Raw genomic sequence first — 18373 nt, forward strand, 5'->3', positions numbered from 1 at the left:
GTATTTTAGACTTACTTCAAATGGTTTTTTCAGATTTATTTCATACATTTAGTAATGAGCTTTTTTCTTTTTTCTTTTTTTTTCATAAAAAAATCATTCTTAAGAACAAAACTTGACAAATGCAGATTAGTTCATATGTGTTCTCAAACGTTCTTAGCACAAAATTTACCAAACGGTTAAAATTGTATTCGGACCACCGTTATTTGATAAAATCTCTATTTTTTTCAAAAAGAATGTCATTCTCAGAAAAAAAATTGTTACAAGAATACAGTCAATGTATGAGTAAGCTGGCCCCGAGACCCTCAGTTCAAAAAAATAAAACAATAAATGTTGCCCAAAATTTAGAATTTGATTGGAGGTTTGTTCGTCGAAAATTACGAATAGGCTATCCCCTGACAATTGACATGATCAATAAAATTTTATTTCAAGGAAAAAAAAATGTCGTGATGTGAAGAACATTTATTTTGGAGTGTTCTTGCACATTCTTCTTCCCCTTAGAATTGACCCTTCTTAGTTGGAGACGACTGAAGTGCAAGAATGTTCTCATGGTCTATTACAAGAATGAGTATTTGGAATCTGAAAGAGTATTAATCAAATTCGAGGTCTGCCAACTCCATGTATCCCAGTTCGTGTTCTAAGAAAACAGCCACTGAATGCTTTGTTCTCCATGATCCCTTTATAAAGAGCAAGCCTATTTAGTGGTATGTTCATGTTATCCTCTACCACTGGATTAGGATTCTTAGACTTTGAATCATTTTTCATCACCTTAATTTCGTTTTCTCTTGCCAACATTGACCTTATATGTTGCTTTTGATATTCTTTATTCTTCAATGAAAGCTCAATCACATCATCTGCAAAGCGAACCCTGCGCTTCATTTTCTTGGATCGAGATTTTAGCCCACCTAGTATGAATAGCAGAAGCAAACATGACAATAACAAGGGGAAAAAAATGAGCTCATGGGTATGATTAAATACACAGATTGATTTTCTTATCGAATCGAAACCCTTTAAGGTACCCTTATACACCATGACAATGCGATATTTCATAATATCATCTGACAAAATTAAAATCACAAGCTCTTAACTAAGAAGTGTTGGTCTTGTCAAGTGAACAGTTGATCAATTGACTTTAAAAACATTTAAATTAAATATGACATTATCTTAAAATCAGATTCTAAAATTGGGACATAACATATAGAAAAGCGGTGTACTTCACACCCTCATACTTCTAATTCAAAGACAAAGATTAATATAGCACCACTCATATAAAATACCTACTTAATTTTTTTTTTATTCTAATTTTTTAAATTTCATATTTTTTACTTTAAAGGGCATGAAACTGCACATAGATAGTGTAGTATATATAACAACTTTCTCTTAACGGATTTTGTTTCAATTTCCTTTCTATCTCTTACTACAGGAGCTAAACTAATGTAAGAAGAAACAATGCTTTATATCTAAAAATCATAGACAATGAGTTCTCTATTTATATCTAGAAACGAGGGCTTTAAAAATCATTTATTATTTTGGAAAAATAAATGTTGTGGTTGACTTTTATGGCAAAATCATCAGTAAAAGGCCAACTTTCTATCCAAATTTCAAAATTATTAGTAGAGATTACTCAAGAGATAGAGAAGGATGCAATAGGTCAACCTCGGTTCAATATAGCTGATTACTTGTGGATGAATTAATTTTATATATGTATCCTTATTGTACATTCTTTTTTATATAGATATCTTTTACGTGAAAACCCTTTCTCAAATAAAAGGACTTTGTAAACGACCATATGCTATTGAACCAATCAAAATACCCTGTAACGGACACCTATCACATTCTAATCACTCTTGCATGGACTTTGTTCTATATGCAACTCATCTTTAAGTGGCTTTTGAAAATAGATTCTGTATGCTACATCAATGAGATCCATACGGAACCAAAAGAACAGAAAAGAGAGGATCGATCAATACCAAAGTCTTATCATTTTCTTTTTTGTGAGATTAATACTAAAGAGGTATACAAAACGAACTCTAGTTAAATGGACTTTCTAACTTCAAATTCTCTGTGAATTCCTATAAGAAATGCAAGACGGGGATTAAAGAAAGACCAACAAGAAAATATACGATGAAGGGATGGAAGGATTGTTTTCTTTCTGCAAATGAGATCAAGGAAACAAAACTGTGGATCGAATTCAGACTTTAAGCACCCAGTTCAATCGAAAATAGTTTAGGGGAAAAAAAATTTAAGAAAAAATCATACCTCCCAATTCCAGTTCAAGCTTCTTCATGAAATCTGAGAGGAGATACTCATCTACTTGACGAACCAGGAGTGCTACACTTGCTGAAACTGCTAAAACACCCATTAATCCAAAAACCGTAGAGCTCTCCATGGTGGTTTCTCTATCTCTTTTCCTTATTTCTTCTCTCTGTGTATTGGAATATTTGTTGTTGTTCAAGCCCAAAGTGAGGCCTCAAACATGAGAGAAACCTTAATATAACGAAAGAACTACTAGTGTAAATAAGAAGCAGAGAACCTCTTTGAAGACCACCCAGGAAAGAATAAGTCAATGTATTAATTAGATAAACGAAGTTGAAGTTGAAGAAACAAAAAGAAAGAAAGATGACCATCCAGGTTGAGTAGAGTAGAAGCAACAGAAATGAGAAGAGAAAGAAGAAAGAAGAAAGAGGTTCATTTTCCTACTTCAACACCAAATCCAAGTTGCATTACGCCATTGACATTTCTTGTTGATCTCTTCCAATTAACTTTTCCTTTGCTCACCTACCGCGTAACTTTTCAATTTCCAAGTCCAGCAAAGATTATTATTTTTTTTTAACAGGAAAGATTGTTTGTTCTATTTTCATTCCAATGTTATTCGAAATTCTCGTTTTCTAAACATTCTTATTCAACATTCTTATCCCTCTTACCAAAAAAAAAGCAAAAAACATTCTTATCCCTATGAAGGGGTCTTTTCCATATTCCATTTAGGTCAAAATCTCAAGCTATATACATAGACTAATCATTTCTTTAATAGAAAATATAATTATCAAAACATGAATAGTGATTATAGGAATTTATTAAAAATGCTGCCTATGGGAAACTACTTCTAAACTACCCACATTTATTACAAGATAACTACAACTCTCTAAGAATACCTTAGCATATACATCATAACCCACAATAACTAATACTTTGATATATCCAATTGTATACCAGACCTCGCTTTATATGCTTTTTGTACAATTCTTTGCTGGGTATCTCTACAGATTTTACTTTATCACTTTCACTTTTTAACTAAATGTCTTTTTTTTAAAAGTTTGTACACATTTTATACATTAATGTTGTGTATATGCTAGAAGTTTGTGTATTTATTGTGCTTATTTTCTTTTCTTTTCTCCATTTTTTTAAAAAATATGGGATCATATTTATGAGTTTACAAGTATGCCCCCTTTGTTAAATTCTCATAACTCAAAACATTTTCGTAGGTGAGGTTTGTTTTTATACCAAGACATATAATCAAGCCTTGACCCTTTCTAATTTGGCTAAGATTATGTATTTCCAATGCTAAGACCATATATATTGATTTAAACTTAAAAGAGATAAGTAAAACAAAAGAAGAACTGATGCGATGCATGTGTATGTTGACATCTTGCACACAAGAGCCAATAATAATTAGTGAGATTAGAGGAGAAATTGATAGATGTTGGTGCATCATATGAAAATCAATATGTTAAATGAAAAAAAGAAGAGAAACAATGACAATCTTTGTGAGAGGGTAACATGTCTTTTTTTCTTCCATAAAATAGATAAATGAAAATATGTTACACGTTCGTGTGACCTTCCCCAATAAAAAAACACTAAAGAATATCATCAAGTGGGGATAGTTCAAGAAAAATATAAAATCATGTAGCAATCTTTTTATCACAAAGTAAATAAAAAATAATCTTTTGACCATTCTCTACAGATATGGCCACACAAATGAAGTATAATTTAAAATTGCTTACATCATCATGTTTAGAATCAAATAACTCTATGTGCTGCAGTTTGTCATTATATGTGCAATTAACTATAATAATTACACTTAATGTATATCCCTTGGCTGATTAATCACGCGTCTTTTCATATTTATGTTTTACAAACTCAAAGCAATGAAACACATTTTACTTTCATAGGCTTGTTTCAAAATCTAAATAGATACACAAAGGCATAAAAAGAAAAGAAGAAAAAAAAAAACTTACACAATAGGAAGAAGGAAAAAAAAAAAAAAAAAAAAAAAAAGTTGTGTTAGAAAAACAATTTCGGACCTTACTTAACAGTGACATCCAATCCTAGGTTCACACATTATGAAAAAATAATTACAAAAATCAATGAAAAGCTTAATTCATGCAACTAATTTAGAGAGAATAAAGCCCTTAGATCTTTATAGCAAGGGGTACGTCAAGGTATTGTGTATTGTCACTAAGCTAGTGACATTGATTTTTAACCATTTCTTACTTCTGCCACGTGGCAATTCAGATTCTGAAACTCTACAAATAATTCAAGTTCAACCTAATTTTTTGTTTTGTTGTTTTTTGAGTGCTATTCTTAAAGAAAGATTAGGGAAGGGATAACTCACTAGTGCAAACCACTCATCAGGTGATGCACTTTGTGAAAATTTGATTCACTGAACCATATATGCACGGTCTTACGTGAGCAGTGCCAAACCAGTGGTCAACATGTCACCATTCCCTTCTCATTTCAACTGGGTCACCAGTCATGGTTGCATTCTTTTGCTAGCGAGCTTACGGCAGCAGCAGTTGCTTTCTGTTCTAATTAATCCTATCTGCAGCTATCTTTCTCTTTCTCTTTCTCTCTCTTTCTCTTTCTCTTTCTCTCTATAATTGATTATTTTTTCCAGCAGATTCTCAGTTATCCAGTTCTCTTTAGTCAATAATGTTATGTTTTCCTTGAAAATGAAAGGTCCTGCGCTTCACAATTGCGTCCAGGCCGGGAGAAAGCTTTGAGTCTCAACAAGAATAGTTCTAACCAAACATGCTTGTTCTACACGTTAAAAATTAAGTACATGATCTCACCATACGGGGCATAAACAAATATATGTTGTGTGGAGATCAGAATCTGTGTTTTTCCATGCATGTTAATTTCCTAGTTGAAAAAACTGTTCAGATCTTTGTTACTAAAATGACAGTGGATTCTATAGGAATAAAACATAAGATTTATGAAAGGTTACGTTCACAGTCAAGCTATGTAATGGTTTCATTATAAAGAAGAAGAAGAAGAATATGATACAACCCTAAAAATCATTCTACCCACTCAAAACAAGATAATATCTCTAAATAAATAAGAAAATGGACAAGTCCTAAACCTAGAAATGACTAAAACGTCTTTGTTCAGATTGTCTCTGGCCACTTCTTTATGGTAATATTTCATAATAGGTTGTTTCAAGATCTCAATAAGATCTACACAACTCAGGAGTCAGGACCTTGAATATACTGGTGATGTTCATCTTTTTTTTTTTTCCCCCGGAGGAATTCAGGCCTAGTACAAGTAGATTTCACCAATAACAATATGGTGTAATTAGGTATATATTGAAGAAGTCAAGTATAATCTTTACATTAAATACCTATTCAAAGCTGAGGATGTCGTCTTCTCAACGATTATGAAGATTTTATATGGAGTTAGTCTATGATATGGAATTTGGAGTTTCTAAAGCTGTCTAGCTTATTTAATAATATTACTGCCCTAATTGACTTAAATTGCAAGAGTAGAAGTCTAAACTCCTGTCTCATGTTCTAAACAAGTTTTTCTAAAATCAATTATTTTTTTTCCCTTTCGGAGTTATGGTTGCCTTATTACTCAAATGACCTGGCTCTCTTTATGGCATGTAAGAAAACCTTCTTGTTCTTCTTAGACAGGTTGGAGCCAAGGCAAGGAAGCCTTGATAAGGGTTAGGGTTGGTTAGGATTTGAGCGTTTACTAAGGACAGCCCTATCAATCCCAACCAGACTCTACCTCCTTATAGGTATTGCATTGTTTAGTAACAATAAGGCAATAATATTGAATTACAAGATGTCTAACTTAGCTAGTCTAATCTTATATGACCTTGTAAGATCAAAATCAAGGTTTTGACAAGTCCAATCCAACCTATACCAGTTGCAGCCGTACTCTTCTTAATATTAACAAGCTTTTAATAAAAATAAAACTAAACAACAGTGATTAAAGAAATACAATAGATACATGAATGCTAATTTATTTGCTCGTTTTAGTGATGTAATGTTTGAAGCAGTGATCATATTGCACATTCTTTCTTGTTCTTAATACAGTTGACCCTTCTTAGATGGAGATAGAAGTACAAGGATGCAGTCATGCTCTATAACAATAATGGGTCTTAGGAATCAATATTAATTGAAAACAAGGTCTGCCAATTCCATGCATATCACAACTCGTTTTCTAAGTCTTTCAACAAAGTAGCCATTGCTTTGTACTCCATTATCCCTTTATATAGAGCAACCCTATTTAGTGGCATGTTAACGTAATATTCTGACTTCAGATTAGGGTTCTTTTTAGTTGAAGCTTTATCATTTGTTGTCACCTTTGTCTGGTTTTCTCTTGCAAATATTGACCTTAAGTGCTGTTCCTGATACTCTTTGTTGTTCAATGAGAGCTCAGTCACATCATCATCTGAAAATCGTGTTCTGGTCTTCCTCTTCTTGGGTCGAGCTTTTACCCCACCTAGTATAAATAGAAAAATCAAACATTGATAAAAAATAATAATAATAAATCAGTTCATGGGAATGATCAAATAACAAAAATATTTTCTTATTGAAACCCTTCAAGGTATCAAATAATTTGTATAATTTTATCTCTTTTCTTTTAATTTTATTTGTTCAAAGTGAATAAGTTCAATTAATAATGTCATGGAAATGTACATGATAATAGTAACTTTCAATTGTAATATAATGCTATATATTATATAGGTGATTTATGACTAAGTCGTATTATCTTTTATATTTGATTTTGTCTTTCAAAATTATGACTTGACTATGGCCAATTATAAGTATCATGAATTACATGAAGAATCAACCTTAAATATGAATATTTTACATGAATTATATATTAATCTTACAAACATTAATTATCCCTTCCCCCACTAAAAGAAAATACTAGCATCTATTTGATAATTGAATAATTGAATAATCAGAGTCAAATTAGAGAGAATAAAACAAATTTAATGTAAGACAAAATAAATAAAAGAAGAAAAGAGAAATTTTTTTTCCTAATGAATTTGAGAAGTCCCCAAAAGAAAAAAAAATGTTATGATGAGAACTTTGTAGTAATTATCCGCCATGAAAACAAGATTGACTTTAAAACATTTCAAAATTAAATTTGATAGTATCCTTTTATCGATTTCTAGATTAAGACACAATACATAGGGTGAATTCTAGTTATTATTATTTGGATATGAGGTTTATCTTGACCAGTTTATACACATCTTGACTACCTCCTCAATGTAACTTTTATATTTTTTCTTGGGCCAAATAAAATAGTTTTTATATTTATCTTAAATATGTCATCAGAGAGAGAGAGAGTTGAACCTATGACTTTTCACTGAGAGTTTTGTTGTTGGTCATTTGCCAATGATCACTCTTTGATGGTACATTCTGGTTATTCAACATGAAATTTTGTTCTATATACAACAACGATCTTAGAAAATGAAATAGGTATGCTACACCAATGAATGATCCATAATGAACCCACAAAAATGGAAAAGGGAGGATCAATACCCAAGTCTTATGATTTTTCTATGGTAGTTTACTGCTGAAGAGGCAAACAAATCCAACTCTACCTAAGCGAAATTCTAATTTAAAATTCTCTAATTTTTTTACAAGACATAGAATTTCGTATGATTTCATAAGAAATGGAACTGACATCAAAGAAGACTAAGAAAGCATAATGAAGCAATGGAGGAAGGATATTTTTTCTACAAATGAGAAACAAGAAAACACAAAACCATGGATGGATTTCAGGCTTTAAGCACCCTAAAAGGAACTAATGAAGAAACAACCATACCACCCAATTCCAGTTCAAGCTTCTTCATGAAATCTGAGAGGAGATATGCATGAGCTTGACGAGCCAGGAGTACAACACCTGCTGAAACTGCGAAAACTCCCATAAATCCAACAACCGTAGAGCTCTCCATAACGATTTCTCTCTCTCTCTCTCTCTCTCTCTCTCCTTCGTCTCCTCTTCTTTGCTCTGTGTGTGTATATATAGAGGTATTTTCTTGTTGTTCAATCCCAAAAGTGAGTCTCAAATAATAGAGAAACCTTAATTTAATGAAAGAAGTACTGCTGGTGTAAAGAAGATGCAGAGAAACTCTTCAACGATCGATAAAGACAACAGAGTAAAGAATAAGTCAGAATTTATTAGATAATAGGGTTGAAGTAGAAGGAGAAACAAAAAGAATGAAATAAGACCATCGAGGCGGAGTAGAGTAGAAGCAACAGAAGTGGGAAGACAAAGAGGAAATAACCTTAGAACTTTAAACACCAAATTCAAAGTAGCATTACGCCATTGACGTGTGTTTGGTGATCCTTGGCAGTCAACTTTTCTGCTGGTGGATGGACGACATTTGGATGCACAAAGAGCTAGACCGTTGGATACCTGATGTGCTTTAAAATATTCGTCGGGCCAGCTCTTTGTGGCCAGATCTCGCCCATCCAGCGGTTGGTTGGATGGACCCACAAAGAACTGGACACATAGGATCTGGATCTTGTAGCCTTTATTCCCCAATGCTGCAAAGAGTGTCGGGTTGAAATCCTCTTCGTCTTGCGTTGCCCTCTATCCGGTCCATTCGACTTTTGGATGAGGAACGTCTTGACGAATAAAATTACAATTGTCGGATGGAAATGAATCATGCCTTTGAAAGTTGACTGATTCCGTTTCAGCTTTTCATCGGAGGGTTGAAATTTCAACTGTTCATGTGTCGCCCATTCGATGATTTGATGGAAAGACGAAAGGCAACATGAAATGGATAGCGGGAAGGTATTGGGTTCACACCCATCTGGCGGCACCTATATTAGTAATATCCCCCTAATATTAAATTCGCCGGCTAAAAAAAAAAAAAACCAAACCAAACCAAAATGGATAGTATCCGAATTCATATTTGATATTGGTTAGCCTAATTTATTCCAAAAATCATTGAAACATATGAAAAGATAAATTGCACTAAGAAACCAATTCTTTGGACTCTTGGTTAAATGAAAATACAACTATCGAGCCATAACTACTGGCTACAAGAATTCATTCCCGCCAAAATAATAGGAACCACTTCTATTTCATTTTTTTTTCTCTCTTCTTTTTTTTTTTTTTTTTGGTAAAGAAACTATCATTCAACTTCACAGGAAGGCAAGGCATCAGAATTACAAAGGTCCAATAGCCAAGAGGTGGAAAGTGGCCAACTGATCCTCCCTGTAGAGGCAGCGGCCTTCCTAGCCAAAGAGTGTGCTACATGATTACACTCCCTGGGACTAAAAGAGAAGGAACAATCCAAAAAGTAAGAAGATAAGTGAGTAACATCCTCCACAATAGGTTTCAAACTTACAGGGGTAAGGCAGGGATTATGCAGCCAACGAACAACCTCCTGACAGTCACTCTCCACAACAATATAAACAACTCCTTCAGCAGCAGCAGCAAGTAGCCCCTCTTGAATACATAATACCTCTCCTTCAGACATCGAACCGAAATCTGATGGGATTGAAACTGCAAGAGTGGGCGCCCCTGTGTCTCCACGAAGAACAAAACCCAATCCTCCTTTCTTCCCTCTTGTAGCAGCATCAGTGTTGAGCTTACAAACTCCTCTAGGAGGTGCTGTCCATTTCAGATTAGTTCTCTCCAATGGTAAAAGAGGAGTGTCATTAGTGGTCAAGACCTGAAAGGCTGCTTGAAAATCTGCTACACTCCTCAGAGCTTTTTGCACAACCTGCAATGGAGAGAGTTCCACGCCTTAAAAAAGGAGCTTATTACGGCCAGCCAAATTTCTCAACAGATGAATGTTGAGAGACTTGATATCCCCAACTGATTCCATACTGCTATAAAAGATGGAAGAGACAAGTTAGACAGTGGGGCAGAGAAACCCAAGGGAGAGTGAAACCAGACGGCTCGGGAAAAAGAGCAATCCAACAATAGATGTTCAACAGTTTCCTCATCCCCACCACATCTAGGGCAGCAAGAGTCCCTAGTCAAATGCCTAATTTGAAGAGCCTTTGCAGTAGCTAGACCTCCAGAGAGAGCTCTCCACAGGAAGATCCGAATTTTTGGGGATGTCTTGCAGCTCCAAATAGCTTTCCAAACTTCTTTAGGGACTTGCATCTTGGACAGTTCAGCACCATGTGCTTCTCTATTCTCTCTGTCTAAAATGTCACATAACCTGTGGTAAGCAGATTTAGTAGAGAATATACCATTTGAAGCTAGACCCCAAATTTGATGGTCTTCTTTTGGAAACAAAGCAAGTTTTATAGAGAAAATGGCCTTTGAATCCTCCTCATGAAACATTTCCCTTATAAGATCAGCCTTCCATACTCTGTTGACTTCATCAATTAAATCAGCTACCCAAGTGACCCTCGAAGACCTGAAAGATTGGTGCACAACTTTATATTCAGGGTTTTGAGGAATCCATCCATCCTCCCAAATATTGATTTTCACACCTGTACCAATCCTCCACAATAGCCCTGCTTTTAGAACTTCTCTTCCTTCAAGGATTCCTCTCCAAGCCCAGGAGGGAGACGAGGATAATCTGGCCTCCAAAAAATCACAGTGAGGGAAATAGAGTTGTTTATAAAATCGAGCCCAATAAGATTGGGGATTTGACCAAAGCCTCCAAGCTAATTTACCCAATAAAGCTCTATTATGTAATTCAGAATCTCTGAAGCCTAGACCCCCTTTCTCTTTTGACTTGCTCATCCTCTTCCATGATATCCAACATACCTTGTGTTCCTTGTCCGTATTGCCCCAATAGAACTGAGAGATCGAGCTCCTTAGCTTCTGGTGATGTGCCTTAGGGATCTTAAAATGTGAGGCAGCATAGGTGTATCCAGATAAAGCCACTGATTTAACTAAAACCTCCTTCCACTGATTTTTTTCTCTCTTCTTCTTCATTTCTTTTTTGTGAAAAGTCACTTCTAAAATTTCCCACATCTATTACAAAATACTACAAGTCTCTAAGACTACCTGATTAGTCATATACAACATTACTCACAATGACTAGTACCTAATATTATCCAGTCGAATATTGGCTAGTCATATCTCTTGGCATGATGGATATTGCATCAATTTGTATTAAAAATTGTTATATCCATTGTGGTTCAAACCATTAAATTAGAACAAACCATCCAATCGGCATAGTACTTCTCGGAAGAATGCTTGCTTCGAAGAACGCTTCTCTTTGAATGGCACATGACATATAGGACTTCTTGAATAACCCTTGTCAGACACCCGTGAAGGAACATCTCAGCAAAAGTAACACTGTAAGGGGATTTGGTTCATCTTTATCCAAACATCAATCAAGGCATTAAATTCAACATTTAGTGCTCTGTGACTTATTAAATGTCCAGTGCTCATCAGGAAACCTCTCATTCGCTCAAGTTTTTTTTGAGTAATGTTCCCTTACGTTTGTCTGCCAAAGTAAGGGATTGTTGTCACATCTACACCCTCATGACTCTGAACTCCTAATCAATTTGGGATAAGGTACAGCTGTCTTGAAGCTTCTCCAGGAAGATTGAGTTCTTAACTTGGTGATTAAGTAATCCATCGTGAGTAATCTCAACCCTTCATCCTGAACTGGAAGATTGGAGGGCTATGATGCATCTTTGCCACATCAGAGGTATGAAATTGGTATATAAGCCACATACTCAGTATGTATTAGGATAAGCCCAGTTATAATAACTCTAGCATTTAATCTCCTGCAAGTTCCAAAGAAGACATTTTTTCTTGGAGCATTTACTCCTCCATACTAGGATTTGTGTTTTTTTTTAAGAATCTGACTCAATTCTTGGAGGTGGTTTCCCATCCTCAGAGGTGGCCCACTCTCTATCTCTTTAATTCTCAGGAACTAGGGGCTTGGACCAGCAGTGAACTAGGCTAAACTAGGCAGATTTTGGAACAAAATTTGGCGCCGTCTATGGGAAAGATTTGTAGTCTTCCCAAGTGTGTTATACTTTGTTGAGAAAGATGGCAGAAGAACATTCTAAAAAATGTGGTTCCAAATCTCCAAGACCTCCACACATTAAAAAGAAGGTGGTTGTCCAAAGAGGGGGAACCTCAAAGGATAAAACTACACCCCTGGCACGTGAACCACCGCTAGATGGAGCAGGAATAGTATCACCTGTTGAACTCCCTTTACAGGGACCATTACCAACTTTGACACTTGATCCCACACAGCTGCAGGATCTTCAATAGAAGATGTTGGATATGATGGGTTCCTTCCAATCAATGGTGAACTAGTGGAATCAGCTAATTCCACCCTTAGGTCCATCAGTTGTCCTGTCTAAAGTAATGGTTCCCTCCCTTGTCAATCAGCAAGACATGGCCCAGGGAGATGGACCAACTATGCTCCCCATTCATTCAACAAAAAACAAAGGGAAGGGCAAAGTGCTTGGTGCAGGTGGCCATCGGTCTATGTTTGATAGATTGGGTACTCATCCTGACATACATTCCTTTCCAAGAGCTGGCAAGAAGGTGCTTCACTCCTCAAAGCCATGAAAAGTGTTGAAAGAACGTGTGGTTGAGTCTAGAGGCTCTATGTTGGAAGATAAAGGTTCCAAAACTTCGGTGTCAATTCGGGATGAAAGTCTTTACCAACAAGTTCAAGACATGAATGAACGTCTCTTTCAATTAGGTAAGAAGGTTCCTGATGTGGTGCAACTTGTGCTGAATCAAGATCCTTTTGTACCAGAAATCATGGTAGCTCCCTTACTGATAGGTTTTCATAAGCCAACTTTTACAATTTGTGATGGGACTACAGATCCCATGGCACATATAAGTCATTTTACTTCTATTATGACTACGTGTGGAGGAGAATACCCTATTAAGTGCAGATGTTTCCCAACTTCTTTAGATGGACCTGCCACTATCTGGTATTCACTGCCTACCCAACACTCCATTCATAACTTTTCGGAGTTAGGTTATGCCTTTATGGCTAGATTCAAAAGTGGAATTAATTAAGAAGGATAAGATAGAGGACAACTAGCTGGCTCTTAAGGAAGGGCATTTAGAGTCTATCTGATAATCACCTTATTCAACAACATATCCATTTTGATTAAGGATCTTAATGACAAGGTCACTTTTACTACCTTTAAGAGAGTTGTAACTAATGAAAAGTTGGTTACATCTATTGTTGAAAAAAACCCAAAATGTTGGCAGAGCTCTTGGATTTGGGGTATGAGATGGCAATTGTGGAGGAAGTCTTGGAAGCAAACTGAAGTGATTACAAGGATCGAGAGAAGCCTTTCACTCGAAAAGTCCTTGAATAAAGTTCTAAGCAGTGATCACAAAAGAAGGATCAGAAAAGTAGACAGTAATGGAGAAGCAAGTGAGTAGATGATGATGATGATGAAGTTTTTACTCTGTTGAATAAGTCATGATTTGCAATTTTAATGCAGATCTGAGACTTAGGTTTACTTAAAACCCTAGGAAGATTGTATGCACGACCAGAAAATAGGGCTGACATGTCAAAATATTGTCTCTACCATAAAGACAAAGGACATCATACCAATGATTGCCAAATTCTTAAGGTGGAGATAGAAAAACTGATCGCCCAAGGGCATTTGAATCATTATGTCAAATCTGATCATCGTGGAGAAGACTCACCTCCACCGAAAAGGCGCAGTAGGACTCCCCTAAGAGAAAGGACAGAGTCAAGTGGAAAGGCTTTAGTGATTTTCAGAGATGAGGATCTTCCTAGGATTAACACAATCTTTGGAAGACCTACTTCAGAGTCTATTAGGCCAATTAAACGAAGTACACGTGTTGTAGGCGTCGTTGAGCCCTCAATTATAACTCTTTTTATTCAAAGCAAACCAATAACCATTGCTGAGAAGGAGCTGGTTGATATCCATACGCCTTATGAGGATGCAATAGTTATCAAAGTTAGGTAGGCAAGTCACATGATCTATAGAGTGTTAGTTGATACTGGATCATTAGCAGATATTCTATCTCTTGATGCTTTACTTAAGATAGATCATGATGCACTTAAGCCAACTGCAGCTTTGCTTTATGACTTTGTGGGAAGTTCAACCACCATAGAGGGAAACATACAACTTGATCTGACGGTGGGAACGTTTCCCAAACAAGTGACTTTGCCAGCCATGTTCATGGTTGTGTGTAATCTGTCAGCTTGCAACATTATTTTAGGCCGCCCAACATTGACTGCTATGGGAGCCATAATTTCTCCTAGACACATGATGATAAAATTTCCAACAGCAGAAGGTGTTGGTGTCTGTAAGACAGATAAAAGGCAATCCAGAATTGTTATCTCAATTTCATTCGGAAGCAACCGACAACACCTGTAACAATTAATCCTCATAATTTTAACCCGAGATCCGTATTGCAGGTCCGAGTACTTAAAGGTCCAGCCGAAATAAGTTGTGGGGAGTTCGGATTGAAGTCCATGATCCATACCCTGAGTCTATGGATATGGATTTTGTTAATGAAGAACCTGCCTTACTAGGAATCCGAAGAAGAATCCGTAGAAACCTTGATGGACTGGGAAAGTGGATCACCAGTCGGAGTCAAGTTGTGAATGAAGATGTCCAAGGGATTTACTCAGAAAGAGAAAATTGACTAGCAAGACTTTCTTACTTGTCTCTTCTAAGGACACTTTGAGGGTGACCATGATACTAGTAGCTTAATTTGATATGGATTACTCCAAACGGCTGTGAAGACTACCTTTCTAGATGGAAATCTTGATGAGAACTCTATATGGTTTAGCTTGAGGGTTTTGCCATGGATGATTTTGATCATCCTGTGTGTAGGCTCAAGAAGTCTATTTATGGTCTCAAGTAAACCTCCAGATAGTGGTACTTAAAGTTTTATAGTGTTGCGACTTTCATTTGCTTTTGTTGAGAACCTTGTATATCGATGTATCTATAGCAAGGTCAATGGAAGAAAATTTTCTTCATCATTGTTTATGTTAATCATATTTTGCTTGTTAGCTAGTGGTGACATTAATTTACTACATGGGACCAACCAATTGTTATTTGAGAATTTTGATAAGAAGTACTATGTCGTGGAAGAGTGTAAAGCAAAGTATACTTCCATTATGTAGGCAGAGTTTGTAGATAATTTTATTGTATTTTTTTATAAACGATAATAAGGGTATGACATGATCTAAACACGTGAAGGTCAAGAATTTTGACCATTAAGGAAAAGGCTAAAGAATGTGATATCACAATAGAGCATATTGACATACATGACATGGTTATAGATCCCCTAACTGAGGGTCTCTGCCTTGACGTCTTTGAGAGGTATATAGTGTTTATGGGTTTAAGAGCATCCTTAGATGCAGTTGCTTAGTGGAAATTTCTATATTTTGCTCTAGTGTATAATAAAGTTTTCATATGTATTTGTTTCTTGACATTTTATTTGTATTTGCACTAATGATTTATTGTTTGAATTTAATAAAGTTCTTTAGTGATACATGGACACATTATTATCATGTTGCATATTGTACAAGCCTTAAGGTGTGTGTCAACCTTAAGTAAATGCTAGGGCATTTATGTATTAGCCTTAAGGTATTTCATATAAACATAAAGTCAAACTAAAGTTATTAAGGAATGATATATAGGTTTGTAGGAATCATAAAATATATTCTCTCATGGCATTGAGTTACATAAAGGGAGAGATTTTGACTAACATAAGGGAAAGACACATAAGGATTTTCTATAAAGTGTTATTCAATTGTCATAATATCATGTTGCATCCACTTCAATAGAATTAAGAGTATTTTTTTTTATCATGGATAGTTCTGTATCGCTTAAAAGATGTGATTACTGATATGATTCAATACTTATGGCTTTATTGAAGGGATTAATATTATCTCCAAACCAGTACAAAAGCATATGCTATGCTTATAAAGGTCAAAATTTTCTTCAACTGTTTTCTTAAAAACAAACAGAATTTTGTTTTACTCGACTTTGGTAACAATAATACAGCCCAAGTGGGAGAGTGGTAGTAGGATATTAATAAAATATTGCACATAAGTTGGGCTTTATTGATCATATCTAATTCTGATTTGGTTTCCTTATTTGGTCTGCTATGAGAGATGCACAATCACTATTCACTAAAACTTTGATATGGATTGGCTAGTGTGGGTTGATAGGGATTGTTTGATTTTGATGAATGGTATAATGGATTTGTCTATATAAGGAGATATTAGGTCCATTCTCTAACCCTAATTAACTACACATTATTCTCTGCAAATAAGGAGTGAGTTTAGAAAGATTAGTCTATTGAATCAATGAATAGGAAGGAGCTAGAGGAGAGGATCCTAGTGTCAAGCGTATGGTTCGTTCTTCATAGGAGACTGAAAAAAAGATTATGTTGTGTTCCGTCTCCAATAGATCCTAAATAAGGTATGTTTCATGACCTTGTATTGTCATTATTTAAGGTCTTTTTAATCAATCTATGTGATCTTGACTAGTTTTAAACCTACAATGATCTTTATATATTTGATTGTCAACTTGAATTTATTTAAAAAAAAAAAATCTTATTTAAAATCTTTGAACCTACACACCAAATTCAGGGTTCATCCAACTTGGTTCAATTCTATCCATGGTACCGTGTGTCGGCGATTTAAAATTTATCGCCGACACACGACGATATTTCAAGGTGTCGCTGGGGGGCGACACTAAACCTCCCAACGACATGATAAATTCATTTTATCGGCGAAAAATAGCAGGAAAGTCGTTGATTCTCCGTCGAACCAGCAAAAGTTGCCCGAAACTTCACGATATCTCTTTGTTTGGTTCAAAAACAAATTATTAGAGGTAGAAATCGATTAAAAAGAGTTGTAGAAACAAAGATTTGAACTCCACAAACTGTCTGATCGCTGGATTGAGCAGATTCCGGTTCTCCCTCTCAGTTTGTTTTCATGTGAGTAAGTGCTTCAATGACTTGATTCTGCTTCACCTTGCTCTTTGGAGTTATCCAAACCTTTCTTCAGACCTTCTAGCGACTTCCATGATTTGGAGATGAAGCAGAAGTGAAGAAGATGAAGAAGATTAAGTGCAAAGGTGCAGAAGTGCTTTTGATTTCTGAAATAGCTGAACAGGGCATGCATGGGCATGGGTTTTAATGTTTTATGAAAAATAGGATTTTGGAAACCCATGAAAGTTAAAAGTCTCTATCATTTTTTTGTCTTTATATTACATTAATTAAAGGTAAAACCGTAAAAGTAAAAGACATGTCCCTATCACACATTAAATACCTGGCTGTCTCCCACTCTCCCTTGTGTTTTACACCACCTTAATTCGACCGAAATGTCGCCCGTGTCGCTTGGGTCACCAAGCACCGACATGGCGACACCAGGCGACATTTCGGTCCTTGGTTCTATCATGGTCAATGAGGACAGGCCTGGGCTGGGCTGAACCCAGTAGTGTTGGGTTTGGGTTGAGATTTAACCCTTAGTGAGGGATAGGGCAGACCAAGATGGGGCTAAATGGTGCTTCCAAGCAGGGCCCAACCCGGCCCAGATTCACTGCACACTAATGATATTTATTGTCTCACTTATCCAAGCAGACGGTTTCTACATGTTGATGGAAGCTCCCTTGCATCGTCCATCCATGCCACACTCGAAACCAATCGTGGAATCTTCTGATCGATCGTAGACTCGTTCTGTTGGTTGATGCAAATAAGCTCTAAAGCACAATCCAATTTCAAGTTGAGTTCCTCTCTGTTAGTTTACTACTCATTATTCTCATTTGAGAGTTCGTGTTTAATTGTGGGATTGTTCTCCTTTTACCAATTTGTTCACAAGTTACTGCTTAAAATTTTTTCTTCTTCTTTGAATTAAGAGACAATTACTTTTGGGTGAACTCAGATATGTTGTTTCTTTGATACTGTTTGAATTTCACTTTTCTTTGCTGGTATGAAAAAGACTGGCTTTATATGGATCAGTGGTTTATATTTTCTTGAAGGATAAGACTTTCATGGCTTTCTAGAAAATATTCGATGAGACGTAATAACAGAGTTTTGCCTTCTGAACAAATGCTTATGGTAAGTCGAATCGAAACACCTTTGATGTGGAAATGGAACAATATGGATAAACAACCTTGGGGAATTAGAAAAAAAAAACACAAAATTGGTTTCAATGCACTATTTCTGGAGG

General features: G+C 35.7%; 3 protein-coding genes across 3 annotated transcripts; 1 reads left to right on the plus strand and 2 right to left on the minus strand.

Moving 5' to 3' along the window:
• Nucleotides 1-340: 340 nt before the first annotated feature.
• On the minus strand, nucleotides 341-2467 carry LOC149024522 (uncharacterized). Its single transcript, XM_089142961.1, has 2 exons — nucleotides 2257-2467; nucleotides 341-902 (listed from the first exon to the last, which is right to left on the minus strand). The coding sequence occupies exons 1-2, from the start codon at nucleotides 2384-2386 to the stop codon at nucleotides 592-594; spliced, it is 441 nt and encodes a 146-aa protein (XP_088999087.1). The 5' UTR covers nucleotides 2387-2467; the 3' UTR covers nucleotides 341-591.
• Nucleotides 2468-6253: 3786 nt separating this feature from the next.
• On the minus strand, nucleotides 6254-8220 carry LOC149024523 (uncharacterized). Its single transcript, XM_089142962.1, has 2 exons — nucleotides 8062-8220; nucleotides 6254-6723 (listed from the first exon to the last, which is right to left on the minus strand). Exons 1-2 carry the CDS (start codon nucleotides 8189-8191, stop codon nucleotides 6428-6430), a joined length of 426 nt encoding a protein of 141 aa, XP_088999088.1. The 5' UTR covers nucleotides 8192-8220; the 3' UTR covers nucleotides 6254-6427.
• Nucleotides 8221-13715: 5495 nt separating this feature from the next.
• LOC149024524 (uncharacterized) lies at nucleotides 13716-14558 on the plus strand. The gene is made up of 2 exons (XM_089143489.1): nucleotides 13716-14135; nucleotides 14223-14558. The coding sequence occupies exons 1-2, from the start codon at nucleotides 13716-13718 to the stop codon at nucleotides 14556-14558; spliced, it is 756 nt and encodes a 251-aa protein (XP_088999615.1).
• The last annotated feature ends 3815 nt before the right edge of the window (nucleotides 14559-18373 follow it).

Source organism: Hakea prostrata, chromosome 2, assembly GCF_041222555.1.
Source record: "Hakea prostrata isolate BN-2017 chromosome 2, UWA_Hpros_2, whole genome shotgun sequence".
Lineage (NCBI taxonomy): Eukaryota > Viridiplantae > Streptophyta > Magnoliopsida > Proteales > Proteaceae > Hakea > Hakea prostrata.